This window comes from Gymnoscopelus braueri, assembly GCF_963280865.1.
Source record: "Gymnoscopelus braueri genome assembly, chromosome: 12".
NCBI lineage: Eukaryota > Metazoa > Chordata > Actinopteri > Myctophiformes > Myctophidae > Gymnoscopelus > Gymnoscopelus braueri.
In genome coordinates, this window is record NC_137614.1 from 39,872,988 (window position 1) to 39,898,632 (window position 25,645).

At 43.3% G+C, this 25,645-nt stretch overlaps 1 protein-coding gene across 3 annotated transcripts in view; it reads right to left on the reverse strand.

The window, feature by feature from the left end:
* Positions 1 to 25,645, reverse strand: part of tmcc1a (transmembrane and coiled-coil domain family 1a) — a 69,034-nt gene that overhangs the window by 23,943 nt on the left and 19,446 nt on the right. The window contains exon 1 of one of the 3 annotated variants that reach the window (XM_080444992.1): positions 22,338 to 22,670. The exons of the other annotated variants lie outside the window; for them this stretch is intronic. Within the exon in view, the coding sequence (XP_080301118.1) occupies positions 22,338 to 22,376 (39 nt within the window). The 5' untranslated portion in view covers positions 22,377 to 22,670. Of the gene's footprint in view, positions 1 to 22,337; positions 22,671 to 25,645 lie in introns of those variants that run through there. 3 annotated transcript variants of the gene reach the window in all.

Below are 25,645 nucleotides of genomic sequence, written 5' to 3' on the forward strand. Positions count from 1 at the left end.
CCTTTCCTCAAATCTCAGAGCTCCTCCACCCCACATCCAGTGTTCTACAGGGGCACGGGACCTGTTGTCAGCTAGGAATACCTTAGTTCAATCATCGAGAAAGATCTCACTTTCGAATGCAAAACTGAAATAAGGTCAACAATGACTTTTAAAAACTCACAGAGTTTCATGTTGACACGTCCCTGGGGACTCTCTTTTACAAATGATACAAAACAAAGGGTTTAATCCCTACCCTCTGGCACCCACTTCAGATTTCCCCTCAGTCAAGACAGCCACTCATTTATCCCAACAACCATTACCCTCCTCAATTTAACCACATGAAATCTAGCATCCCTATTCTGGGCACGTCATAATAGGCCCAACATTCCGCAAAAACAGGTGAACATTATTTTGGCAAAAATAGCAGACCTACTATTTGCTATTTGTGCAAAGGTGTGCTAGATCTGCTATTTTTGCTGAATGTTTGTCTATTTCCGCTGAATGTTCGCCTATTATGACATTCCCAGAATAGCGACACTATAGAGTTCATGCGAACTTGGTACTTCTGGGGCAAATTCTCACGCATGACAGATGACTTTTTCCCACATTCCATAGTAGCATGTCATACAGTAGCGCCACAAGAGATATGGCCACATAACGGCTGTAAGAGGGAAAAAAGGAGAGGACCAAGTACGGACCCCTGGGGGGCCCCGATCATCAAAGTAACCAAATGCACCCATAAGGGTCCATTTCGTTACATTTGTATACTCTCTGGAGTTACAAATGGATACATTATCACTGAGAGTTTTTTCTGGTTAGGTCAGGATGGTATTTATGCTGATGTTTGAATTATGATGTTGACACCATGGGCGATTTTGTCGATGTATTTGGTTTGTAATGCTAAGCTGGTCCTATTTTATGACTTAGATTAGGTCATCATTGTATTGTTCTTCTTGCTGTTCTGATGATTATGCTCGTTCATTGATGCAGTGCTGCTGAGTCTGTGCTGCAGCTCTTACTGATGTGATTTTATGTTTGCATTAATATTGCACCTTATGCTACAAAACCAACTGCCCTTTGGTGGACAAATTAAAGCGTCAATCCATACCTTATGCAGCGAATCAAACGTTATTGTGACCAATCTGTGTATGGTATGAGTTAGGGCATTCACAACTAATGATTTTTACTAGTCGACTCATTTGACCAAGTAGTAGTCGACTAGTCGACTAGTCGAAATTAACATAAAAAAAGGGGGGGGCATTGTTTTAATGCCATCCTACTACTATATTACTATCATTATTATCCTCCTGCCCTTATTTTTATGGCGTTTTAAGGGAAGCGCTTCTGGCACAGCAGCACAGCAGCGTCTCCAAGGATCCCCATTGCCCAATAATAGGCTTTTATTGGGCATACTTTCGACCCCCTTTTGATAAAAAATTAAGTCAGGAGGATAAAAATAATAGTAAGATGGGCCATTACTATGGCATTAAAAAAAAAAAAAGTCGACTAGTTGGTGAAAGACCTAGTATGAGTATGTTAATACAACATAACTAACACAACTGGTACTCTACCTGAAATGTATATCCTGTTGTCGGGTAGGACCACTGCTGGGTTACAAGCGGTATTGCATGAAGCTCAAAAGCGCTATTATGACATGCCCAGAATAGGGACGCTAGGGCTCATGTGAAATTGGGATCACAGACGTGTCCCTGTCAGTCAAGGGGAAATTCCCACGCAACGACAGATGACTTTTTCACACATTCCATAGTAGCATGTCATACAAGTAGCAGCATTCCACAAATAGCAACAGAGTTATTGCTCGAGGCTGAGTTCTTGGAGGTGAGAGGACAACGTGGGCGAGGTGATGGTGCTGTCACGGAGCTGATCTGTGTGAGGAGGAATTCACATCACAGGCATAATTGCCTTGAATCCATTAAAGCTGCACTACGCAACTTTCCTGTTCTACCCTGGATTTGAACCCGGGTCTCCTGCGCGAATAGCTGACATGCTTGTTTACCACTGAGCTAGTAGAGCCTGCCTGCCTGCTTGAGAAATTGATTCGTGTCACAAACCAGAAACAGGATTGTGTCAAAGGCTGTGTCTAGACCAAGGATCTAAATTACTCAATAGAATAGCAGAGAGACCAAATGCAACCACCTCAAGTGTATGTTATATTGTATTAACATACAGATTGGACAAAATACTAATTTATTCAGTAAAAGAAAGTGACATAATACCACTTGAATAAGACAACAAATAATATCAGAAAGAGACATGCAATGTCTGCGTGAATATATCCCTATTCTAAATCTAAACCATCAACAAGACTGTTGCACTGACTATACTGCTAATTAATACGCATCAGACATCAACCATCCTTATCATATGAGTGAATATGCAAGCATGTGTTGGTGTACACGCGCGTGTGAATATTTGTGTGAATCGGGTCAGCAAAAATAAGCATCAGCATTCCTCCAGAAGCCACCTAGATTTACCTGAGATTTTAGCCAGACAAACACCCATGACCCATTTCAGAAAATAAAACTTTACAATGCCTACACCTTTCTCTCGTTTACACATACATGCCGCCGTGTTTCGGGTGAACAGAACCAATGAACTCTCCGTGGAAAAGCAAAAGGAGGGAGATTATTAATCATAAAACATGATTAATAATAATGTGTGTGATCATAGGAGCATGCATTCCCTCCAGTCTTTCTGCTCCCCAGTCCTGGAATATCTCTCATTACTGTGTCTTCCATTCTGTCTGTCCAGGGAATTCACAGCTATGGTTGCGGTACATAGCTGTGTACATCCACCCACAGTCCTCCCACACCTACAGCCCTACACACACCTGCTACTCCAAAAACAAACAAATATGCAGAGAGAATGTTGAAAATCCGAATGTGGTTACATAATGAATAAAACATTATTTAACCACTAGAACCCTAGAGTCCCTATTCTGGGCATGTTATAATAGGTGGAACACTTCACTATTGTGAACCAAATGTTCACAATAGGTGAACATTTGGCTAAAATTGTAGATCTATGAGCTCTATTGATCAAAACAACAATTATTTAACTAGAAAGTACTGTTCCTGAAGAACAAGACCAGGAGACCTGGTTCTGCCAGACCCAGACTTCACATGACGTGTCAACCTGTGTCTATGCCCATGTATGGACGAAAGGGGGACAGACTTTTATGGCTGGGGCCTAAGGACAAAGTGACCAAAACCTGTTTTTGCCCATGTATGGAGAAAACAGGTACAAAACATGCCCGTGTATGGACGAAAGGGGGACAGACTTTCATGGCTGGGGCCTAAGGACAAAGTGACCATGCCCATGTATGGACGAAACAGGTACAAAGCCTCATGTAAGCCCGACCCCTTGGGTCTGGCAAACAGTGTGGGATCGCTAAGAATGTTGCTGGTATTGAGTATTGATAGTGTTAGTAGTGTTATAGTAGGGTCATAATACAATGATATCAGTATTATGACGTCACTAGAATGGCATTATGCATTATGACTAGAATGGCATTATGCATTATGACGTCACTAAATGGCATTTCTCCATTGAAATGACCCAAAAAACGGGGGGAATAATAATAATAATAAATAGTGAAGATAACTAAAGCGATCCCACAATTAAGTAATGCAGATGTTTAACAATAATTTAACTCTTGAGAGCCTCAAATGTTACGCTCTCAAGAGTTCAGGATCTATAAGGGTCCATTTAGTTTCCAACTCTCCATCATTTAGCTCAATGACCACTGGTGGTCCCCGGTTAAGAACTGGTTAAGAACCACTGGTGTAGAGTATGTTACAATACATACAATATAACTAGTACATCTGCAGTGGTTGGAGGTGGTCTCTCTATACTCTTCTATTTAGAACATTTTGACCCTGGCAATCCTGGTAGTACACCTACTGGTTGACAATGCCAATAAAGTTATTTGAAGCCGACAGCCGTATGTGGCCGTAGATCTGCCATCTTGGCTGTAGTTTTGAAAAAAACAGACTTGTGGGTTGTAGCTTTGACATTGACATACTGTAGCTACTGTACATTTTCAACAGACAACGGTCTGAGTGAGGAGCCCACACATGAAGGCTTAGGGACAGTGTGTGAGAGTTTACTCTCAGCTAGTGGACAGTGACATAATGCTCATTGTTCGGAGGGCAGAGGCAGGGTCCTGAACAGAGACCAAGCTGGTACAGACCAGCCAGAATGTTCTGGAACAGATCCGAGGACAGAGACAGGCCCCAGGGGTGACTGAACAGGGAAAGGGGAAAGAGTGCACTAGAGCAGTGGTTCTCAAACTTTTACATGTCAAGGACCCCTAAATGAATGTGTATTTGGCCACAGACCCCCATCTGAAAAGATTTTGTGCCAAGGACCCCCCCCCCTGTTTTGGGAAATGAGTGTGTTCTCATACTTTCCTTCCTTTACTGATATAGTAAATGAAAAGATAACTCCTAACTTCTTGTATAGTTGCATACAGTATATTGCATTAATACTGTGAGGTTGTCACAAAATCCCAAGGCACACCTGGACTTGTCTCACGGCACACCGTTTGAGTAACCACTGCAATAACCTACCAGACATTATAGCTAGCTACTCTAACAGCTGACCAACAGGGTTTGTTGTTGTGGTGTGGCTGGGCAGTGTGAGAGGTTATGTAAAAAGCAGAGGAGCGACAGGCTTTGTCCGCTCACACTGGTGGCGATTCAACCTTCTGAGAGAGAAGAGCCAGGCTGGACTGAGCTGCGGGCCCCCTGAACAATACTTTCCCCCATGGAGAAAAGCCCCTGTGCCCCGGCCTGGCTGTCCAAGCCTTGTAGTTCCAGTCCCTGTCTAATCAATGTCCCCTATTAGCAGTTACATAAACCACTGGACGGTTTAGACACAAAAGGCCTCTGTGGTTGGAGGGGTGTTTCAAAGGTCTTAAGAGCCAACCCAAACACTGGCACTAAACAGGCCATGCAGGAAAATAAACAAAACAAGGGCAACAAGAACAACATGGCAAACTATTATCACTATTCGGTCATATTCCACATGGCTGGTGGTGGCAAATGTGAATGAATGGTATTATTCTGGCCCGTGGAGACAAAAAATACTAATAATCGGTGTATTGCCGAGGACCCAAGAGAGTGTGGTGCCCGTTGTGAAATCGGTCAAATCAGCGGTTCTCTGAAACATTATGTAATGAAGTGTACATTATGTGGGTAAGCTTGTGCAAGTTCCAGAAGGTGTTGAAATTGTACAAAATCTACCTTAAATACTGTACACACTACATAGCATGCATAACACTGCAACAAGTTCTGTACAACCATGATGTGTTTCAGATGGCGTGTACTGTACATACAGTACATGTGTATGTGTGTGTGTGTGTGTGTGTGTGTGTGTGTGTGTGTGTGTGTGTGTGTGTGTGTGTGTGTGTGTGTGTGTGTGTGTGTGTGTGTGTGTGTGTGTGTTAGAGAGAGTGCAGTGTGCACACGGTGTGTACGAGTGGGAGACAGCACATGTACACAGTACATGAGACAATGTGTGCCCAAGGAGCTGCTCCTGTTTACACCCAGCCCATCCTGGGTACTGTCTCTGTCGGGCAGAAACCTTCTATGTCCAAAATGTCCGTTGCTTTTCTTCACATACACCTTAGACGTAAACACTTTAATTTTCAAAATCTTTCAAATGTAATGAAAATAACAATTTTCGCTACTTTTGCATGACACTATTACGACGAAGGAGGGCGTTAATTTACGGAAAAACGTAAATAAGTTTAAACATGGAGATACATGGTTTCTCCCCGACGGCGACGTTATGCAACACAGACTGAAAGACCACTGCTGGCCCACAATGCAGTGCTGGCTCAGCCCAGCATCCTACAACACACAGTGTACCGAGGAAATGTACTGTATGCTTCCCCAGACTCACTGCCAGCCTATTCATTGGCAGGAAGAAGATGTAGACGGCAGAACAATCACCGCTGACTTTTGGCCACTTTTTTATTACCTCCGCCAACGAGGTCATGCCTTTCATCCCCGTCTGTCCGTCTGCCTGTTAGCACGATATCTCGAGCAGTTATGAATAGATTTGGACAAAACCTGGTGGAAAGACTGGTCCCGAGCCAAGGAGGAACTGATACCCCAATTGGCCAAAAGGGGCCATGGCTTTGAGCATGGCCCTACACAAAAATGTCAATAACCTCTGAGCTGATAAACACAAAACCACAGTACTTTGAATATTTTTTTTTTATCATGGACCCAGGAAGAACACATTAACTGGTCACATGCATCATGAAGTTCTATTGGCCGAAAAGGGACAAGGCGCCAGAGGCACCGCAACACTTTATAGACAAAGTGACACCTTGGTGCTCTACTGAGCACATTGTTCTAGTTTAACATCCCATTTTACACACCTCTCACTCTCCTCTGTGGACTCCTTTTTTCCTCCTTTTGAGTACGGTCAAAAATCGGTATTGTTGATGAAGTATTACGGTAGGAATCACAGAGTAGTCTACACTTATGCTGTTACAGTATGGAATGATCATTTCAGTTTGCTTTGAACCTCTTTTCCCTCATAAGTCTTTGAGAAAGCTTTCTCAAAGAAATGATGGACATTGGCCCTTTCACTGTGACGATATGTAACTAAGTAACTATTACCCAGAGTTGTCTTCAGAAGAACCACTTTTGTACTTTTACTTGTAGTTTAGTAATTTTAATTCTACTTGAGTAATATTTAATTCAAGTAACAGTACTTCAAGGGTCCATTTGGTTCCATTTCTACACTGGGGTTTTCACAGTGTGGAAAGTCTGTGCGAGTGTGAACTAGGCCACCAGAAAGAAAACAAAAGCAATACATTCCATTACAGGACAGATGATACACAGAGAGTTAAAATGAAAAAGATAGATACACCACAAACCACTAGGTGGAGCAAGAGCTCATACTATGGCAGCAGTTTGTCTGCCATATGGATATACTGTACTGTACTGTATATCATATCAGTTACATCTGTACGTGTGCTCACATGCACACACACGCACACATGCACACGCGCACACACACACACACACACACACACACACACACGCGCACACACACACACACACACTTTAATCAGTTTTGTGCTTTAATGAGTTGTTTGTTTTGTTTCTCATAACTTTTAGTTTTAGTATAATTCTATTGTTATTTATGAGTATACACATTCTATCCTTGCTGTTATGAACTATGATCTATTATTCATAACGTGTGTTGTTGTTTTGTCTCATTCGATTGGAAAGCACTTTGGGTCAACTCCTGTTGTTTTTAAATGTGCTCTAAATACTTGACTTTGACACACACTAAAAAAAACACTCACACTTCACACCAGTGACACATTCTGTCTTGACGAGTAGCTTGGTCTGTTTCCGGGACCGCAACCACTTCCTGACATCATGTTTTTCAGACAATATCACTGTCTTTTCTTTCCCCTCTTGTGTTATATATTCTGTCCTTATTAGCGCTTCCTTTGACAGATATAACATGAACCCAAAGCCCTTATGTAACTTCACTTGTTCAAACGCCTAAAGGGGCAAGACCCCAGCCGGGGGAGGAGGAGGGGGAAGAATAGATCAAAAAGACCAGACAGCAGGAAAAAGAAAAAAAGACCAGACAGCAGAAATGAAGAGCAACCTAAACCCTGGTGCTTATATAATACAGTATGTCAAGACTTAAGACGGCACTGGATGATATAATGCTGATATAAACGCATGATATAAATCGCTGCTGCCGGGCAGAAACCTCGTATCTCCCTATTTCTTTCCCGTAAATTAATGCCGTACTTCGTCATACTATAGTGTCACAAAAAAGTTATGAAAATAGCAGATCTACAAGTTTTATAAATTATTAAAAAGTAACAGTTTTGGAGATACGAGGTCTCAACCCTACAACAACGAAAATATGTTTATAACCCAGGACTAAGAACCTTGTGCACACACAGTGCACAGCACCTTCAAGCACCATGGTCAACTGGCAAAAACATTGTTTTCCCCTGTTTATTTTCCTTGTTGTATGTTTACTATTATTATTTTTAACATTATTATTATTATGCTGCTACAATGTCTGAGGAAGCAGAAGAAAAGCATTTTACTCTTACAGTATGTACAGGTTCAAGTTACACAAGATGCAACTTGAACCTTGATAGGAGATTAGAGAAGGGCCTAGTTGTTGAACCACTTAAGCCCTATTTTGCAACACGCTGTGAGCTTGTGGATCGGCTATTCATGCTATTTGCAAATGTTACTTAAAAAAATGTTAAAACATTTAAATAATCATAATATTTTTTTCTTGGACATTTTCACCTATTGTATAAGACTTCAGGGTTAAAGGACAAGGAACAGACGATGTCAGATAATGTCAGATAATGTCTTTATCTATGACACAGGTGAGATAAAGGCTGGAGCTATTTTATGATGCGATTAGTTTAGTCGTTTATTTCGAATAGAAACAGAATTAGTTTTTTTGCACTTTCTTCGAAGAAAGTAAAAAAAAAAAAAATCTAAACGAAAAAAGAAAGTAATCTAAACTTATTCGAAAACATGGTTAGATGATTACAGACGGGACAGGAGATGCCGCCTGGACATGGGACCAGAGAGGGCAAAGCGCCTCACGTTGCCATTCCATTGGTCGGTGGTTTTGTGAAAAGGAGACTTTATGGTAGGTGTGAACCAGTGGTTCTCAAGCTTTTCTGGGTCAGAGCCTACTTGAAAATCGCGAAAAGACATCCGACCACTTAATCCATTAAGACCGGGAACGCATCTGTGTCATTTTAAGATTTCTTTGGCTATTAAAAAAAATAGCAGATATACAAGCTCTGCGCTATGAGCTTGTAGATCTGCTATTTTTTTGACAAAATACATATCATATTTGGGGGTCCTTGACATGGAAAATTTGGAGTACATTTTGGGGGGGGGGGGCCCAAATGTTATTTGGGGGCCTACTTGTAATATGCTCACAGGTTGAGAACCGCTGGTGTAAACGGAGAACCGAGGACAGGGATTCTCATTGGCTATTTAAAAATAGCAGATATACAAGCTCAGAGTTATGAGCTTGTAGATCTGCTATTTTTGAAAAAACAAAACGTGAAAATGTGTGCAAATCTTTGAATATACAGTATATATACATTTTTAACTCAAATATTTGCTTCTGGGGGGGTCCCTGGAACAAAATATTTTGAGATGGGGGGTTCCGCGGACAAATACATGTAAAAAGTTTTAGAACCACTGATATTATAGCAACATACGTTTTTTTTTAACTGTCAGGATATAGAAGACATTTGTAGAACACCCAGAAGCAAAGATTTGAGTTTAAAAATTTTGCTTTAAAAAACATATATTCAAAGATTTGCACACGTTTTAAATTTTTCTCCCAAAAAATAGCAGATCTACAAGCTCGTAGTGCAGCACTACGAGCTTGTAGATCTGCTATTTTTGAATAGCCCAAAGTATAAAACAACGGTTATAGCAAGATAAATCTAAAATAACAAAGTATGCGTTCCCGGATTGAATGGGGTAACTGGGTCACTGGAGCAGTGCTGACAACAGCGATCTATAGCCTCATCAATTATTCATCAGATACGCAGACTCAATTATATAGACAGAAAAGGGCGTGGCAGGACCCCCAAACCCCCACCACCCCACCCTCCTGTCTGTATGATTGTATCCATCCTCTCTGCTTCTGTCTACGGGGGAGAAATTTCCTTCTCAAACAACCCCAAGGTCACCATCAATAAGGAAAAGACAATCACACAGGAAACTTGTTCCGAAATACCTACGATATTTTAACCACGCAAAACCCTATAGCATTCCCAATTCTGGACATGTCATAATAGGCGAACGCTCCGTGAAAGTAGCCGATCTACAAGCTCACAATGCGTCACAAGCGGGATGCTTCATGAGCTTGTAGATTGGCTATTTCCGGCGAAGACATTTTTCATTGTCATCTGTGCATTTTGTACACTGGTGTATTTCAGATGTCATTGGTGCAGTCGATGCCAAGGACACACACACAAAGATGTTTTATTATAGATGTTTTTAACCTCGGACTACGGACCTTGGGCACAGCACCTTCAGGCAGTGCAAGGACAACAGTCACACTGTTCCACTTCTTTGACGACCAATTGGTGTAGGTAGTCGTTGGTGCAAAACCAGTAACAGATAGAGAATGAGTCCAGACAGAAAGCAACATGTGAGGGCCCACACATGTGGGCCAAGGTTGATCACAACCTCCTCAGTGACTGACCAAATATGTGGCAATCCTGCGACGGCTGACAAAACACACGCGCGCGCACACACGCATACGCGCACACACACACACACACACACACACACACTGTCACACACACACAAAACGAGGAAGGACCAGCTGTGGACCAAAAATAAGCACACAAAGCAAAGCCTGACCCATAGTGACACACATGACCTCAGAAATGCACGTAACCTCTTGCACGCACGCTTTTAATTGCCCAATAATTCTAAATGAGTCAAATAATCTAAATAGTTATTCCCTGTTTGTGCAGTTTGATATGCTTCCTCAGAAATGATAAATGACCAGTACATATTAACATTTAATTGGTCTTTGAAGTACTGTAGATTTAACTCATCTCTACGACTAGTAGAGTAACTCATCTCTACGACTATGACGTCCATTTGTTTTGCGAGAGAAAGTTGTAGAGCAATAGCCACAGATTTGAAAATGACATTGTGCGATTAGCTGACGGAATCCTGAATACTCATGAGCATGTCTTTAGGCTAAAGGTTCTCAAACTGGTGCCTAGAGCCCCCCAGGGGTCCTTGGGGGGGTTTCAGGGGGTCATTTTAGATTTCAACCACTTTAAACATTATTTTATACTTTGGCTATTAAAAAATAGCAGATATACAAGCTCATAGCGCGTCACTTTGTGCTGCGCTACAAGCTTGTAGATTTGCTATCTTTGAAAAATTGTGACAATTTGTGCAAATCTTTGAATATATATAAATTATAGTTTGAAAGCAAACATTTGAAACTCATATTTGCTCCTGGCACAAAATAATTTGAGATGCGGGTACGACGGTACGCGGTCAAATACATATAATTTTGGGGGTCCTTGACATTAAAAGGTTTGAGCACCACTGATATAGAAACATATGTTTTTCAGAAAACTTTTAGGATTTAGAAGACATTTGTAGAATCGGCCTAAGGTCTTAACACATTGACTGCCAGAGTTTATTCATAATGTACTCACCCCTGTGCCAGCAATTTGCGTGTTTTTTAATTTTTTTGTTTTGTAATTTTTCATTCAAATACATTCTCTGATTGTGTTGTCAAGCACCTACGATTGTTCCACCAGTAGAGAGCAGCACATCCAAACATTGATCACCTCGCTCACCCCCTCCCAAACAGGCCCACGTCATATCCGGTCATTCAAAGGATGTGACGTTTTCGACAATTCCCGGCCCGCTGATCGGCCTGAAAACGACGTGATACACTACGACGATGGCTGTTAGTCACCCGGACCAAAGAAAATAGAAGTTGAGCTGTCCGTTTGTCTTTTCTACCGTGTGAAAAAACGTGTTTTTCCTTATTCTGGCCGAAAATCACCGGAGAAAAACAACGTGACCCGGAAATGATTTTTTTTTTTTACATCCGGCTCCGGGTGAGTGTGACGTAAGTGGAAAACGAAAGTGTTGATGAGAAATAAACACAGCCGTGCGATCACAGATTAAACAATGAAAATTCAAAAGAACGTGTAAACAGGCTCTTATGAATCCTGGCACTCAAGCGATGGATTTGAAAGAACGTGTAGACGGGATCTTGGCACTGTATGTGTTAATAGGTTAAATACTTAAACACAAAAAAAATCCAGAAATGTTGCCAAAAACATAGTTTTTTGGCAACATGTTCTCTTGTACCCTGGCACAAAATCTTTTCAGATGGGGGTCTGCATCCAAATACATGTCAGTTTGGGGGTCCTTGACATGAAAATGTATGAGAACCACAGCTTCAGGCGATGACAGCCTTACATGAACCATAGATAAATGAAAGTACTTGGGGAAAAAACTAAAATGAATTTGACCTGCACTGGTTCAGAGGCCAGTCTATTAATAGTGTAGCAGTGAGACTTCCAGAGATCCACAGCACCCTCCTTCCTCATACGGACCCAGATTAGAAACACACTTTCAACCTCACAGCTTCCTCTTCCTCGCTCTTTAGGACAGTGGTTCTCAAAGTGGGGTCCGTGGACCCCTCAGGGGTCCTTGAGGGGGTTCCAACTTCCATGGGGTCCCCAGCAAAATGTGTTAATATAGCATCTAAATCAGTTTAGCCATTTTAAACTATAAATATTCTATTTCATATTTTGGTTATTCGAAAATAGCAGATCTAGCTGCCCTGAGCTTGAAGATCTGCCATTTTCGAAAGAGTTCGAAAGATTTTCAAAGGTTGTCGGGGTCCCTACCACAAAATATTTTCAGATGGGGGTCCGTGGCCATATACAAATACAATTGGGGGTCCCTGACATGAAAATGTTTGAGAACCACTGCTTTAGGAGGCAGGCAGGATGGACAACTGGAGGTAAAGATAACTAATAACCAAAAACCTCGCACCGACAGGAAAGTGTATCCCGGTTGTGGGCTGGTGACTGGAGGATGGCTGGTACTACAGTACATGTAATGTATTATTTATCTAAAGTGCCCCTGAGAAGGCACTGAACCCCCAAACTGCTCCAGGGAGCATTGCACTGCCGGCGACCCTGAGCTCTGACCTCTCTGCACATTGGTGTTAAACACCGAAAATAGCCGATCTATAAGCTCTCAACACGCCACGGCGCAACACGTGAGCTTGCAGATCAGCTACGTACAGTATTTTCACTGTGTGACAGACAGCACGCAACCAAGTACAAAGATATGCACCCAAGATGCACAAAAAGACGATTGCCTTGGGCAAATCTACTATATCAAGTTCAAGTAGTGGCGGGTGGTATCGGTTTGTGGGTCTATGGCAGGCACAGGATATGCCCATATATGATCACATTGCTTCGTAACCTGTTGTTGCACAATATCAATGTCAGGCAAAAAAAATCTTTTCTGCTTGTTGACAATAAAGTAAGCTTTGTCTTCTTTATCTTCTTCATCCCTCCGCGCTGGGGCCTGCTACACCCCGTCACTCTGGTTCGCCACTTCCTTCCCGTCCACCCTGACACCAAACACTCCTCCACACATTGGTTCTTTCAAACTAACCACAGCTTTTTCAAAAGGGTTTGGCTGTACCTCAACCATGCTCTAATAGCTTTGTTTATTTGTGTGTGGAGTGGCCTAAAGGCACTGACACGCCAAGCCTACATCAGCCAAAAAGTCATCCTTGAGCGTCTGTGGCTAAACAATTGGCCATGCGGTGTGTCCTGCCCCATTGGCGGTAGCCAGCCATTATCGGTGGCCATACACCCGACTGAGCAGGTGAGGAGAGAGCTCTCTGTTTGGCTGTTCGGCCTGAGCAAATCAGAGCACGAGCAGAGAAACTGAACTTTGAGTTGGTGTGCAATAGTTAATCGCACTAACTGATTTAAATATAAAATAATAAAATAAAAATAGCTTCTTTTTTTTGACACTGTGTGACACAACGAAGTAACACAAATAAGGCCTAAGTGGTTAATCAGGCCAATTGATTTAGTCGCTTATAAAAAAAATTTGCACAGCGCAACATGTTGTGAGCTTGTAGATTTTTGGTGCGCGACATGATGCGTAACCAAGTATAAATCAGGCATTAGTTCTTGCAAATAGGGCCTTCATGTGCTCACAGTGAGCTAAAATGCTAATTGTCTCCAGTCTTAGCCTGAATAGGGGCGTTGGCTTGTATGTATAATCACCTATGAATATTCAACAGCCTAATTAAACAGGCTTGGACTACCTTCAAAGGGAACACAAACAGTCGGGTGTTGAGTTTGCAACCACACACACACACACACACACACACACACAAATTCAATTCAAGCCTACAAACAGGATTTACGCAGTCCAACAAACAATCACTTCTATGTTGATCCATCCTTTTGAATTGTAATAAAGAAGACCGCATTGAATACCTACCCTTCTATCAGACATCTAATAGCTTTCAATTCAAACCTTTATTGTACTCTATCTCACTCAAACGTCTGCAATAAAAATTAGCTATTTCATTAAGGTTGCTTAATCATTTCAGTGTGTATTTCTGCAGTGCACTGTGTGTAATTAAATGATAAATTGCTAACTTGTGTTTGTGTGTGTCAGTTCACACAAATGCATGCTTATGAAGGCCAAATACCCAGAGGTGGGGATATTGTTTGATGCCAAGTATTGAAACATCACACAATATTACTGTATATGTTGTCTTTTGTCTTTTGTTTATAATTTTTTATGTTTTGACTCATGTTATCCATTTGTTTTCTTTTTTTCCAGCTGCTTTAATTGTAGTAGTAGTTGAGTTACATTTGATGTATGTCTTGTGCAATATAAATTAAGTTTGTCCCGCATGCACACACAGACACACACACACACACAGACACACAGACACACACAGAAACACACCCCTAAGCCTCAACAACAGGAAACAGGAAACAGCGGTGTGTCTTTCACATTAAGATCACAGTGATTGTGCACTGCTAACATGAAGGTAATGAACAACACTGACATTTAAAACACTCCCGCTGGGTTCATGATAAAGGCTTTTAACCACATGAACCCTAGCCCTATTCTCATAATAGGCCAACATCCGGCAAAAACATTCGAACTACAAGCTTGTGAGCTTGTCGATTGGCTAACTTCGGCAAAGAGATTTGGTGTAGAGGAAGAATTGATGGGGCCAAGGATAGAGCCCTGGGGGATCCCGGACGACGAAGTATACATAAAGTTTAAGTGGTTTTAAGAAACCAAGCTTCCTTGAAAGTGAAAACGTAACTAAAGGGTTTGTGGGATATGTAGTCTAACCACACAAAAGCTTCTAAGTTGTTTAACCACTTGAAACCTCTATTCTTAGTTAAAAAGGACTTGAGTTGCAACTTGCGACCGCTTTTTGTCATCTAAACCAAATCTAGTGACGCATTGTGAGCTTGTATCGGCTATTTTTGCCTAATGTTCCCCCCAGAATTTTAATCCTGGGGTTCAAGTGGTTAACCACTTTCAACCTGGCCTCTCAAATTTGGGCATGTCATCATAGGTGACCATCCTATATTAGAATTGGCTTAAGGTAGGATGGGTCGGCGAGCCGACCGTCGCATTGTGAGCTTGTAGATCAGCTATTTTTGGCAAAGAGATTTGGTGTAGATGGAAAAAGTGGTCAAAGTACAATTGTAACTCAAGTCCAGTTCTCCAAGACTACAGGGGTTTATGTGGTTGAGAACGGCATTTCAGTAATCTCTGTGAGTTTGTTATTCCACCACTATGGCTGATAGGCTGGTTATGACGTCAGAGGTGGGGCGCACGCAAACGCCACCTCAGCACTGTTTGCACGCTTTTCTGTTACCATGGAGACGGGTAACCAACGGACACAGACAGATGCTAGAAAAGGGAGCAGCAGAACAGAGAGATACTCTAGACAAGACAAGAAGTTAGAGAATCAGCCCAGAGGAAAGACCGACGGTACTGGAACATCGCCAGAGAGGAAACAACAAGCAAGACAGCCAGAGAAGCAGGGTTTATAAAGACAAAATACACACGAATGCACAGGCGCACGCACACACACACGTTGGTATTACTATACGTGTGAGGACATGAAAGTTTTACGACGGCAATTTTATAAATTCCCCTTTTACCTAGCCTGGAATCCATACGGAGGTGCTTCAGTCTGGATTCCAGGCTACTTTTGGCCTTGTTTATGGCCATTTTTTTACCCTAACCCTAAAGCCTGAGTTATACTTAATTGCATACTTAATTACATGACACCGGCACCCAGCTTAGTATAAATCATGCATAACTCCAAACCCAATGGTTTTTAGTCAGGGGATATTAAAAAAATCTTGGAATAAATTCCTTACCAAAAGAATTCTTCACCAATGTGTTTGTAAAGGTGTCTAGTAACACATCTAACAAAGACTGAAATGCAGTCCCCCTAGGAGAATTTTTGACAGCTCCTTAAAGTTGGGGTACCCACCATAACCTTGGTTAAAAAAAATCCCCACAAAAATCTAAATTTAATTCTGTTTTAAGTAGCATGTGAGGTGTCAAACTAGGGTGTTTTTATGATTCTGAATCCATTGCAAGCATTTGTTTTGCACCAAAACCACTCCTTGGGCTAAAAACGGCCCAATCTCAATGGGCTTTTTACACAAAAAGTATACCTGGAAAAGGATGGCTATGGCCGTTTTTAGCCCAAGGAGTGGTTTTGGTGCAAAACAAATGCTTGCAATGGATTCAGAATCATAAAAACACCCTAGTTTGACCCCTCACATGCTACTTAAAACAGAATTAAAGTTTTTTTTTTTTTTTTAACCAAGGTTATGGTGGGTAGCCCAACTTTAAGGAGCTGTCAAAAGTTCTCCTAGGGGGACTGCATTTCAGTCTTTGTGAGATGTGTTACTAGACACCTTTACAAACACATTGGCGAAGTTTTTTTTTGGTAAGGAATTTATTCCAAGATTGGAAAATATTCTGCTAATATCCCCTGACTATTTGGTTTGGATAGGTAAGTGAAGTTTAGTTTTGGTGGGTTAGGGGGAAGAGCTGGGTCCGACGGCCAAATGTGTGGTTGACCCCAGTAGCTTCTGCATCTTTTGTTTCTTTTGGTCACTTTTGTTTTCGGGCTATTTTGGTAGGGGTTATTTAAGTGTGTTTCGTTTATTTTGTCAAAATAAATACTTTCTTTTATGCATGTCTCTTGTTGTGGCGCCCCTTTGTTATATTGTCCCTGAGCCATGGTTTATCTGAGGGGCCATAACAAGACATAAAACAACCATTTCTCTTGTGAGGACCAGGAAAATTGTCCTCAAAATGTCTATTTTCTCAAGTTTTACGGTACTATACTTATGAGGGACAGTTGTCCCTCACAAGTATACTGTAACTACAGTGCATACACAAACAGATGTGACATGGACAGGGCGAAAGACGAAGACACTAGCTTAACGTGTTTAATCAATACTGGTGTTTGTTTTATTGATCAATAGCGTACGCACGCATGCACACACGAACACACACACACACAGACAGACAGACAGACAGACAGACAGACAGACAGACAGACAGACAAAGCGCTCCTGACTCGGGGGAACAGCTCACTGCCCAGGAGGAAAACAGAGTGATATTTTAGAACACAGAGGCTCCAGGAGTGATTGTTTGAAATAAGGCACTAGAGACTAGAAGGTAAAAAAAAAGAAAAATAAGATGGGAAAAGTGCAAGCAGGCATGAGACAGAGAGAAAGCAGGACAATAATAGAGAATGCTTACATGTAGTATATTTTCCAACAGCAAAAGCATAATGTTTTGTACAGTGCATTATTGCAGTAGGGCTACATCCTTCCTTGTACATACAGTCATTTCTTATATTTCTTGTTTTAATTTAATTTTTAGTGTTAATTTCACACTTTGCTTTGGCAATGCAAACGTATGTTTCCTGAATAACGCCCAACTGAACTGAATTGAAATCTAGAAGATTAACACAGTTGACAGGAACAATTTCTCTTTCTCTCACCCTCTCTCTCTCTCTCTCTCTCTCTGTCAAAGTCAGAACAGACCACAAGCCACCGATCTGCCAGAGCCATCAGCAGCAGCTCTGCCCTAGTTTCTAAAACACTGTAACAATGTCTCACTTTACCTAACAGCTCCCAACCACATCATTATTCATGCATGGCAACAACACTCACACTCTCTCTTATGACAAATTTATAATCCAATGTACGGCCACATACCCTCGCCGAAAATCGGCAATCTACCTATTGTGACACGTTGTGAACTTGTCGATTTTTGGAGTGGGACACCGTCGCACGATGCAGTATAAACCACGCTTCACATGCAGTTTACTATAGGCCGGTGGTCGACACCCAGAGCACGGGGTGACAATGTCACCCTGTTGCTGGAAATGATGTCACCATGAGATCATTTCCAGTATGTCTCAACAGTGCACGTCTCCTCCTTACTTCTCCGCCAAGATTATTCACTCTGTCACACTGCTCAATGTCAATGGAAGCGAAGCTGTTTGATTATATACAGGTTTGTTTGGCATGTGTTTGTGTATGTACTGTGGTGCCCGACCGATACCTGCCCTAGACCATCGACCAGTGTTTGTTTAGTTTTTTGGGCTTTTTATGCCTTTATTGACAGGACAGTAGGCTGACAGGAAATGGGGAGAGAGAGAGATGGGGAGTGACATGCAGCAAAGGCCGGCAGGATCGGGACTCGAACTCGTGACACTCTGTCAGGCTACACTGAGCCTGTGCCTGGACCGCTACGCCAGCGGTCCAGGCCCATCCACCAATGTTTTGACCCATATTTTATCAAAAAGTGCAAAAATGTTAATATAATTAATAAGAAAATTCTTTGATTTCATTTAAGTTTCTATTTGAGAAGATTTTACTTACAAGCAAATAAATAAATAAAAACACAAATATAGTATAACAATAATTGCCTGTAGCTTGCCGTTATTATTACACTAGAATACTCTATTCTGATTCCGTTCTTGTCTTTGTTTACTGTATGTTGCCATGGAGGCAGAAGATTGTAAGCGAATACAATTGTCTCTGAATCGATATTTTGTGTTCAATTATTGATTTCTGTTCGTTCGGTAGTTGTGTTAATAAACGCCATAATGTACAGTGAGCCGGTCATCAATAATGTCTGGCCGTCTACTGAACATTATCCCATAGCCTGTTACCATGCAAATGAACATGCACGTACACCCACACACCCACACAAACTTCAGTCCCCGCAACTGGACAAAACAACTTTTGTTTGTCAGTCCAAGCAATTCACGGCGGTTACCGAAAAGCTTTGGGCTGAGCGGAGCGACAGACAATAAAAACATGGCGTCGCCCAATGAAGTTAACGGGCGTTTAAGCTCACAAGCACAGGGACAAGCTGCCTCTGGGGACCAGGTGATGCTAAGTGCCTGCCACTGTCACGCTGCTTAATCCCCCGTTTGGGGACACGTCTGGTGGAATTATTAGACAAAAAAGGGACCATCTGACAACAATGGATGGGGGAGCAGTCCGACTGAAGCAGGAAGTTGATAACGAACCACATTTTGCAGCTGAAATACCCAGGGGATGCGAATATCTGGTTTGAAGGCACCCCTCCAGAGAGAGAGAGAGAGACTGCGTGATTCCAACTCTGCTGGGTCAGCCAGCTATGGAATTTGAGCTATGCTATTCTGGTGTTTCAGAACACCACTGGACAGTACATGTAACTTTCGCACGGAAAGGAAGTGAAGGTTGTCAGACAAAAGAAGAGAGTGTGTGTGTGTGTGTGTGTGTGTGTGTGTGTGTGTGTGTGTGTGTGTGTGTGTGTGTGTGTGTGTAGTGAACATTTGAGCTGAAAGACAGGTGGACAGGTGGAGGGATGGGCCTCAGGGGAAGGAGTGGGGGGGGGGGGGGCATCCATCCCCCCAACTCACCATCTCCTCAATATCGATATTTCCCATAATCCGTCCCCTGGGGTGGGGTGGAGGGCACGGTTTTGGCAGACATTTGCAGACAGAGCCTGAAGCTATGCAGTATGCACACATACCTGTACAAACACACACACACACACACACACACATATTCATGTGCTCGTCGTATGCACGCGCACACAGACTTCGAAAACAAAGAATGAATCCTGGTGCTGGCAAGCTCTAGCCTCCAGGTCTAGCTTCTGTTTCATGTCGGATCCACAGCTCAGACCCTGATCCACCTCAGACCCAGATCCTCCCCATCTCCCTCCACAGACCCCCTTCCGCCCCCCCCCCTCGCCTCTACATAAGTCCTTCAGTGATATGACAAAGCCTTCCTAAACATTCTGTACCCTCTCCCGCTATTCATGAGCTCCATCTCTTGTATTCCTGGTACTTCATCCTTCAGAGCACACGTGTGCACGCGCGCGCACGTGGACACAAGCAATCCTCCGCAATCAGATAGTGTGAGTGTGTGTGTGTGTGTGTGTGTGTGTGTGTGTGTGTGTGTGTGTGTGTGTGTGTGTGTGTGTGTGTGTGTGTGTGTGTGTGTGTGTGTGTGTGTGAAAGCGAACGTGCGTGCGTACATTTTGTGCACGAACACACTCACTCTAAAGATGAGTGGGGAGGAGGGAGACATTGATCAATTAATCAGCAGCTCTTTGTAATTACTGCCACAGGCTGAGCACCAGCTGTATAACACATGACTATTAATGCCGAGCTTCATCACAGCGTCCGTACTCTGTGTGATAGCATTACCCACTGCACAGTCAAATCCTGAGCGCCAATTTAACTGCGAGAGTTTGTAAATGGAACCACAAGGCTCCATTTGGTTCCATTTGTAAGCTCTAACAGTTACCAATGGATTAATTAATTATCAAGATAAGTTAACTACCACGAGGGACGGATCTTTCACAACCCGCAGGTGCTGGTAGCGTAGCGCTCCTGTCTGTTATTACAAGCGGGCCATAAAAGCTCGCCAGCTTGCCAGAAATAGTAAAACACGATGATTACTGATGATCACATCCCCTGGCGGCAGTTATGATTAACCTCATGACAGCGGAACAGCTGCTGCGGATTACTGTTTAACACACCAGTCCAGATGAAGTGCAAAGGTAGACCGGGCTCCGATACGGATCACTAGATAAAATAATCTAGGAGAAAGACGAATAGGAAGGCACGAAGGGCAAACAGGCTCATGTAGAAGTACTGTACAAAGAGTACTGGAATAAGTTGAAGAAAGTGAATACTTCATCGCAGGACATGACTCAGGCAGTACATGACGGTCGGACACTCTGATCAGACCAGGGGAAAAACAAGACATGGGTGACCCCTACCCCCCTAACTATGGTCAGACAGAGGCAGCCAGAAGTGTTGCACAATGCCAAGGACATTGGCACTCATAGATGTTTATGACTTAGGAGCAGTGTTGGATAATCCGTTCCAGTTACTGAAATTTTAAAATGGGCGTGTTACTCGCTACTTTATGTGAAAATAGCAGACTACATCAGAGGATTAAACTAAGGTTTATTATGATTCGACTTCCACTCTCACACTAGCCCTGTCAGTGACCTCGGCCCGTTTTCGATCAGGAACATGCTTCCATGTTGAGCCGTCTAAAAAGACTGATTTCAAGGTATGTGCTAGTTTTCATCATAGTGAGCTATAATAGATTCAAGTTGAGAGTTGTGCTCTTGTGCCGCACCAACATGAACTAGTAACTAGTTACTTGTATAATGCTGTAACTACGTTAGTAAATAGGTTACTTTCAAAGAGCATTAACTAGTTACTGCTACTATAGTTACTAATTTAAAGTAACTTGCCAAATACTGTTTAGGAGTGAGAACCTTGCACACAGCACCTTCAAGCACCTTAAGAGCTAGAGGCAATGCTCAAACTGTTTTGATACTGCTGCTACTCTCAGATTCTTGATTATTCTTATATTGTTGCAGCTACAATGTCTGAGGAACCATAACAAAATGACGTTACGCTTATGTAACCGTACACAAGATGTAACAAATCAATAAAGGGACCTTGAACCTTGACGTAAGGTCAAAGATTCCTCTCAGGACATGACTCAGGGAGGACATGACTGGTGTATATTACTGTACTGTTTCTGATTCCTGCACTGCCGTCAAATGCTTGAGTGGATTGTTGAGAATTTACAGTAAGGTGAGAAGAGAGAAGAGCACTGATCCGGCAAGCCAAAACACAAGACATCCGACCCGACAACACTATGGGAAAACCAACCATCAAAGACAACAATGCAAAAGACACCAAACTTTGAGTCACAGAGAGTCAACAATCTGCACTGATGGACCTGCAGCATGCACGCATACACCCAAACACACACTGTACAATATTGAATGTTGATTTATCATTTATCATTAAAATAAAAGAGTGTAACTCAGAGAGGGTACAAATGCAACAAAATGGACCCTTCATGTAACTGTAGGGGTCCATTTGGTTCCATTTGTACACTCTGAGATAGATGTATAGTTTCGATCGATTGGATCGATCGATCCGATAGACCGACAGACAGACAGATAGAATAGATTTTTTATCGAATCGTGACCCCAAGAATCGGAATCTAATCTAATCGTGAGATAGCAGAAGATTCACAGCCCTAACAGATAGATAGATAGATGCGATTGTGCAGGAACATACAGTACAGTACAGTATGGTACAGTAGCAGACAGTATACTGCAGATGCTAGAGTTGTAGTGCGTTTGGGAACTTACCTTAGAATACTGCCTACGAAGGCTGAATCGCTGCACCATGGTGACTGACTAACTGATGAGACAGACAGAGGGACCAGCGATACGATACAACTCCTCTGTACCGCTTACGCAGCTTGTAAGAACACACACGTTTCACACTTTTGCATGTCGTTCACACACTGCACGGCTGCGTTCATACACACACGCACGCTGAAGCCACACAACCTCCTCCTCTCTGAACCGCCATGTGCGCGCACACACACATACATACACACACACACACACACATATATATACACTCATACACTTTTCTCTCAGCCTCCTCGCGCCGTTTACCTAGTCCATGCTGCCTCATCTACTATGCAAACACAACTGAAGAGGGGAGAGAGCAGGGAGTGAGAGAGGGAGGGGAGAGAGCTAGAGACAGAGAGAGACAGAGAGGGAGGAAGGAGAGAGGGGGAGAGATAGAGAGAGAGAGGGAGGCGAGAGAGGGAGGAAGGAGAGAGAGAAACACAGAGAGAGAAAGAGAGAGAAAGAGAGAGAAAGAGAGAGAGAGAGAGAGAGAGAGAGAGAGAGAGAGAGAGAGAGAGAGAGAGAGAGAGAGAGAGAGAGAGAGAGAGAAAGGGGTAGAGAGGAAGGGGTAGAGAGAGAGAGAGAGAGAGAGGAAGGGGTAGAGAGAGAGAGAGAGAGAGAGAGAGAGAGAGAGGAAGGGGTAGAGAGAGAGAGAGAGAGAGAGGGAGGGAGGAGATAAAGGGAGCTCAGCTGTACTGCCCTCTTCTCAGACTCAGCATGAGTCCCAGAGCTCTGTGGCTTTTTCTCTCTCTGTCTTTCACACACACACACACACACACACACACACACACACAGGATTTACAAGACAGAACGGAATGAGCTATGCTATCTCAGACAGACACACGCGTGTCTATGTGTGCATGTATGTCCTTTTGAAACCTCAACACAGCATGTGCAATCAATGTGTGTGTGTGTGTGTGTGTGTGTGTGTGTGTGTGTGTGTGTGTGTGTGTGTGTGTGTGTGTGTGTGTGTGTGTGTGTGTGTGTGTGTGTGTGTGGTGCGCGCGCACACAGCTTGCATTCAGCTCTCACACATACAGGACAAGGCAAGGTTGCCTCCTGTTTCCTGTAGGGGGTTGAAGGGTGTGGAGGAGCAGAGGAGAGGAGAGAGAATGAATAGAGGAGGAGAGGATAGAGAATTAGAGGAGAGAGGAGAGGGGAGGAGAGAGGAGGAGAGGGGAGGAAAGGAGACTGGAGGAGAGAGGACCAGAAGGGGACAGAAGGAAAAGACAGGGGAGGGGGAGAAGAGGAGAGAGAGGAGAGGATAGAGAAGGAGTGAGGAGAGAGGAGAGGGAAGGAGAGAGGAGAGGGAAGGAGAGAAGGAGAAAAGAGAAGTGGAGAGGGAAGGAGAGAGGAGGCGAGGAGAGAAAGAAGAGGAGAGGGAAGGAGAGAGGAGGCGAGGGGAGAGAGAAGAGGAGAGGAGAGGGAAGGAGAGAGGAGGAGAGAGAATCAGAGGGAAGGACAGAGGAGGCGAGGGGAGGAGCGAGAGAAGTGGAGAGGGAAGGAGAGAAGATCAGAGGGAAGGAGAGAGGAGGCGAGGGGAGCAGGAGAGAAGGAGGAGAGAGGGAAGGAGAGGGTAGGAGGGATGGGCTGACTGTCTGTACCAACTCTCTCCAGGGACTGAGGGGGGTGTGGGGGGGGGGGGGGGGGGGGAAGAGAGAAGGAGAGAGAAAGGAAGATGTGGAGAGGAGGAGGAGGGGGGGGGAGCGTACAGGAGGGTGAAGGTTGCAGGGAGAGAACGAGGACGAGAACGAGGTGTAAACTAGAAGGACAGGAGTGTTTGAGAACGGAAAGGAGGAGGACGAGGAGCGACATCGATGCCATTGTTTAAAGATGGAGGAGCAGAGACCATAGTAGTTGAGGTGTGGCTCCATCAAACATTGACAAAAACCTACACACACACACACAGACCAATGTCTACGTAACCCCTGACCCCAAGTGAACATCAAGGACGCCACACAAAATCTCCAAGGTCGTCCACTCCACGCACACCCTGGTTACCATGGCAACAGCAGCGGGGCGTTGCTCCCGGCAGCTCCGGTGTGCTTTGGGGGTAACCATGGCGACAGCTTAGATGACCTCAGCGACATTGCCCTATTGGCTGAGACAGCACCGCTGTGATGTTGGGCTATGTGTGAGACAGGTTACTGTCTGTCTACACACGGTAAAATGTCACAGTGTTAGTCTACAAATGGAACCAAATTGGACCATTGTGGGTCTGTAACTCTGAGTGTGTGCGAATGTAGCCAAACGGACCCTCACGGGTACATTTGGTTACATTTGTACACAGTTAAATTAACACTCCAACAGGAGTAATGGAGCAGTGATGTCTCGCAGGTGAGATTATCACAAAGGACTAATGCCTAATTTAGACTAAACATTTGGAACAATAACGCGCTATTAGTCTTCCTGTGACACCAGAGACGCTGACCGAGCTTTTGCCGTTGAGCTGAGGATCAAATTAGCCCCAAGACAAACATCAGCCCAATAAGCAAACACAACCTTCCTATGAACTGAACGCACAGCTGCTCACAGCAGGTTATTTGAGCAGACACCGCCCTCTGGTGGCAGACTGAACTATCTGCAGTCATCTGGAGCTGCAGTTCCAAAGGCCCTGGTCCTCCTAAGTAGTTCACCTATAGTGCCTGCCACTGTCTGGAAAAACTGTTGGAATGCATTAGGCAAGTAACTTCCTGGTATGATAGAACACCGATTCTCAAAGTGGGGTCTGAGGACCCCCAGGGGTCCTTGAGGGTGTTCCAGGGGGTCCCCGGCTAAATTAGGAAGAGTTTAAACACTTATTAAGCTTTATTTTATCTTTCAGCTATTAGAAAATAGCAGTAACAAGCTAATCACATTGTGAGCTTGCTATTTTAGAAAATGTTTAAAAATGTATCAAAATCGTTTCAATTTGGGTCGGGACCTTGGCATGAAAATATTTGAGAACCACTCTGATCGGAGCTCCAGGGTTCCTTGAGGGCCAGGTCTGGGAACTATTGTTCTATCTAGAATACAGACTGTGGTCAAAATTGCTGATTGTGAGTAAAAACAGAATACCCTATTCTTAAAGGCTCAACACTTCAATAACGGCAACAATATATGTCAATACAACTAAATGACCAATGTCCCATAATAGGAACATAGAACATTGCACGCCATCAGCAGTATGTTGAAAGAGCTCTCCGCACACTATTGAATCACAATTACACTTTATTACACTGATTTTCAAATTGGGGATGGGGTCCCCACCATTGGCC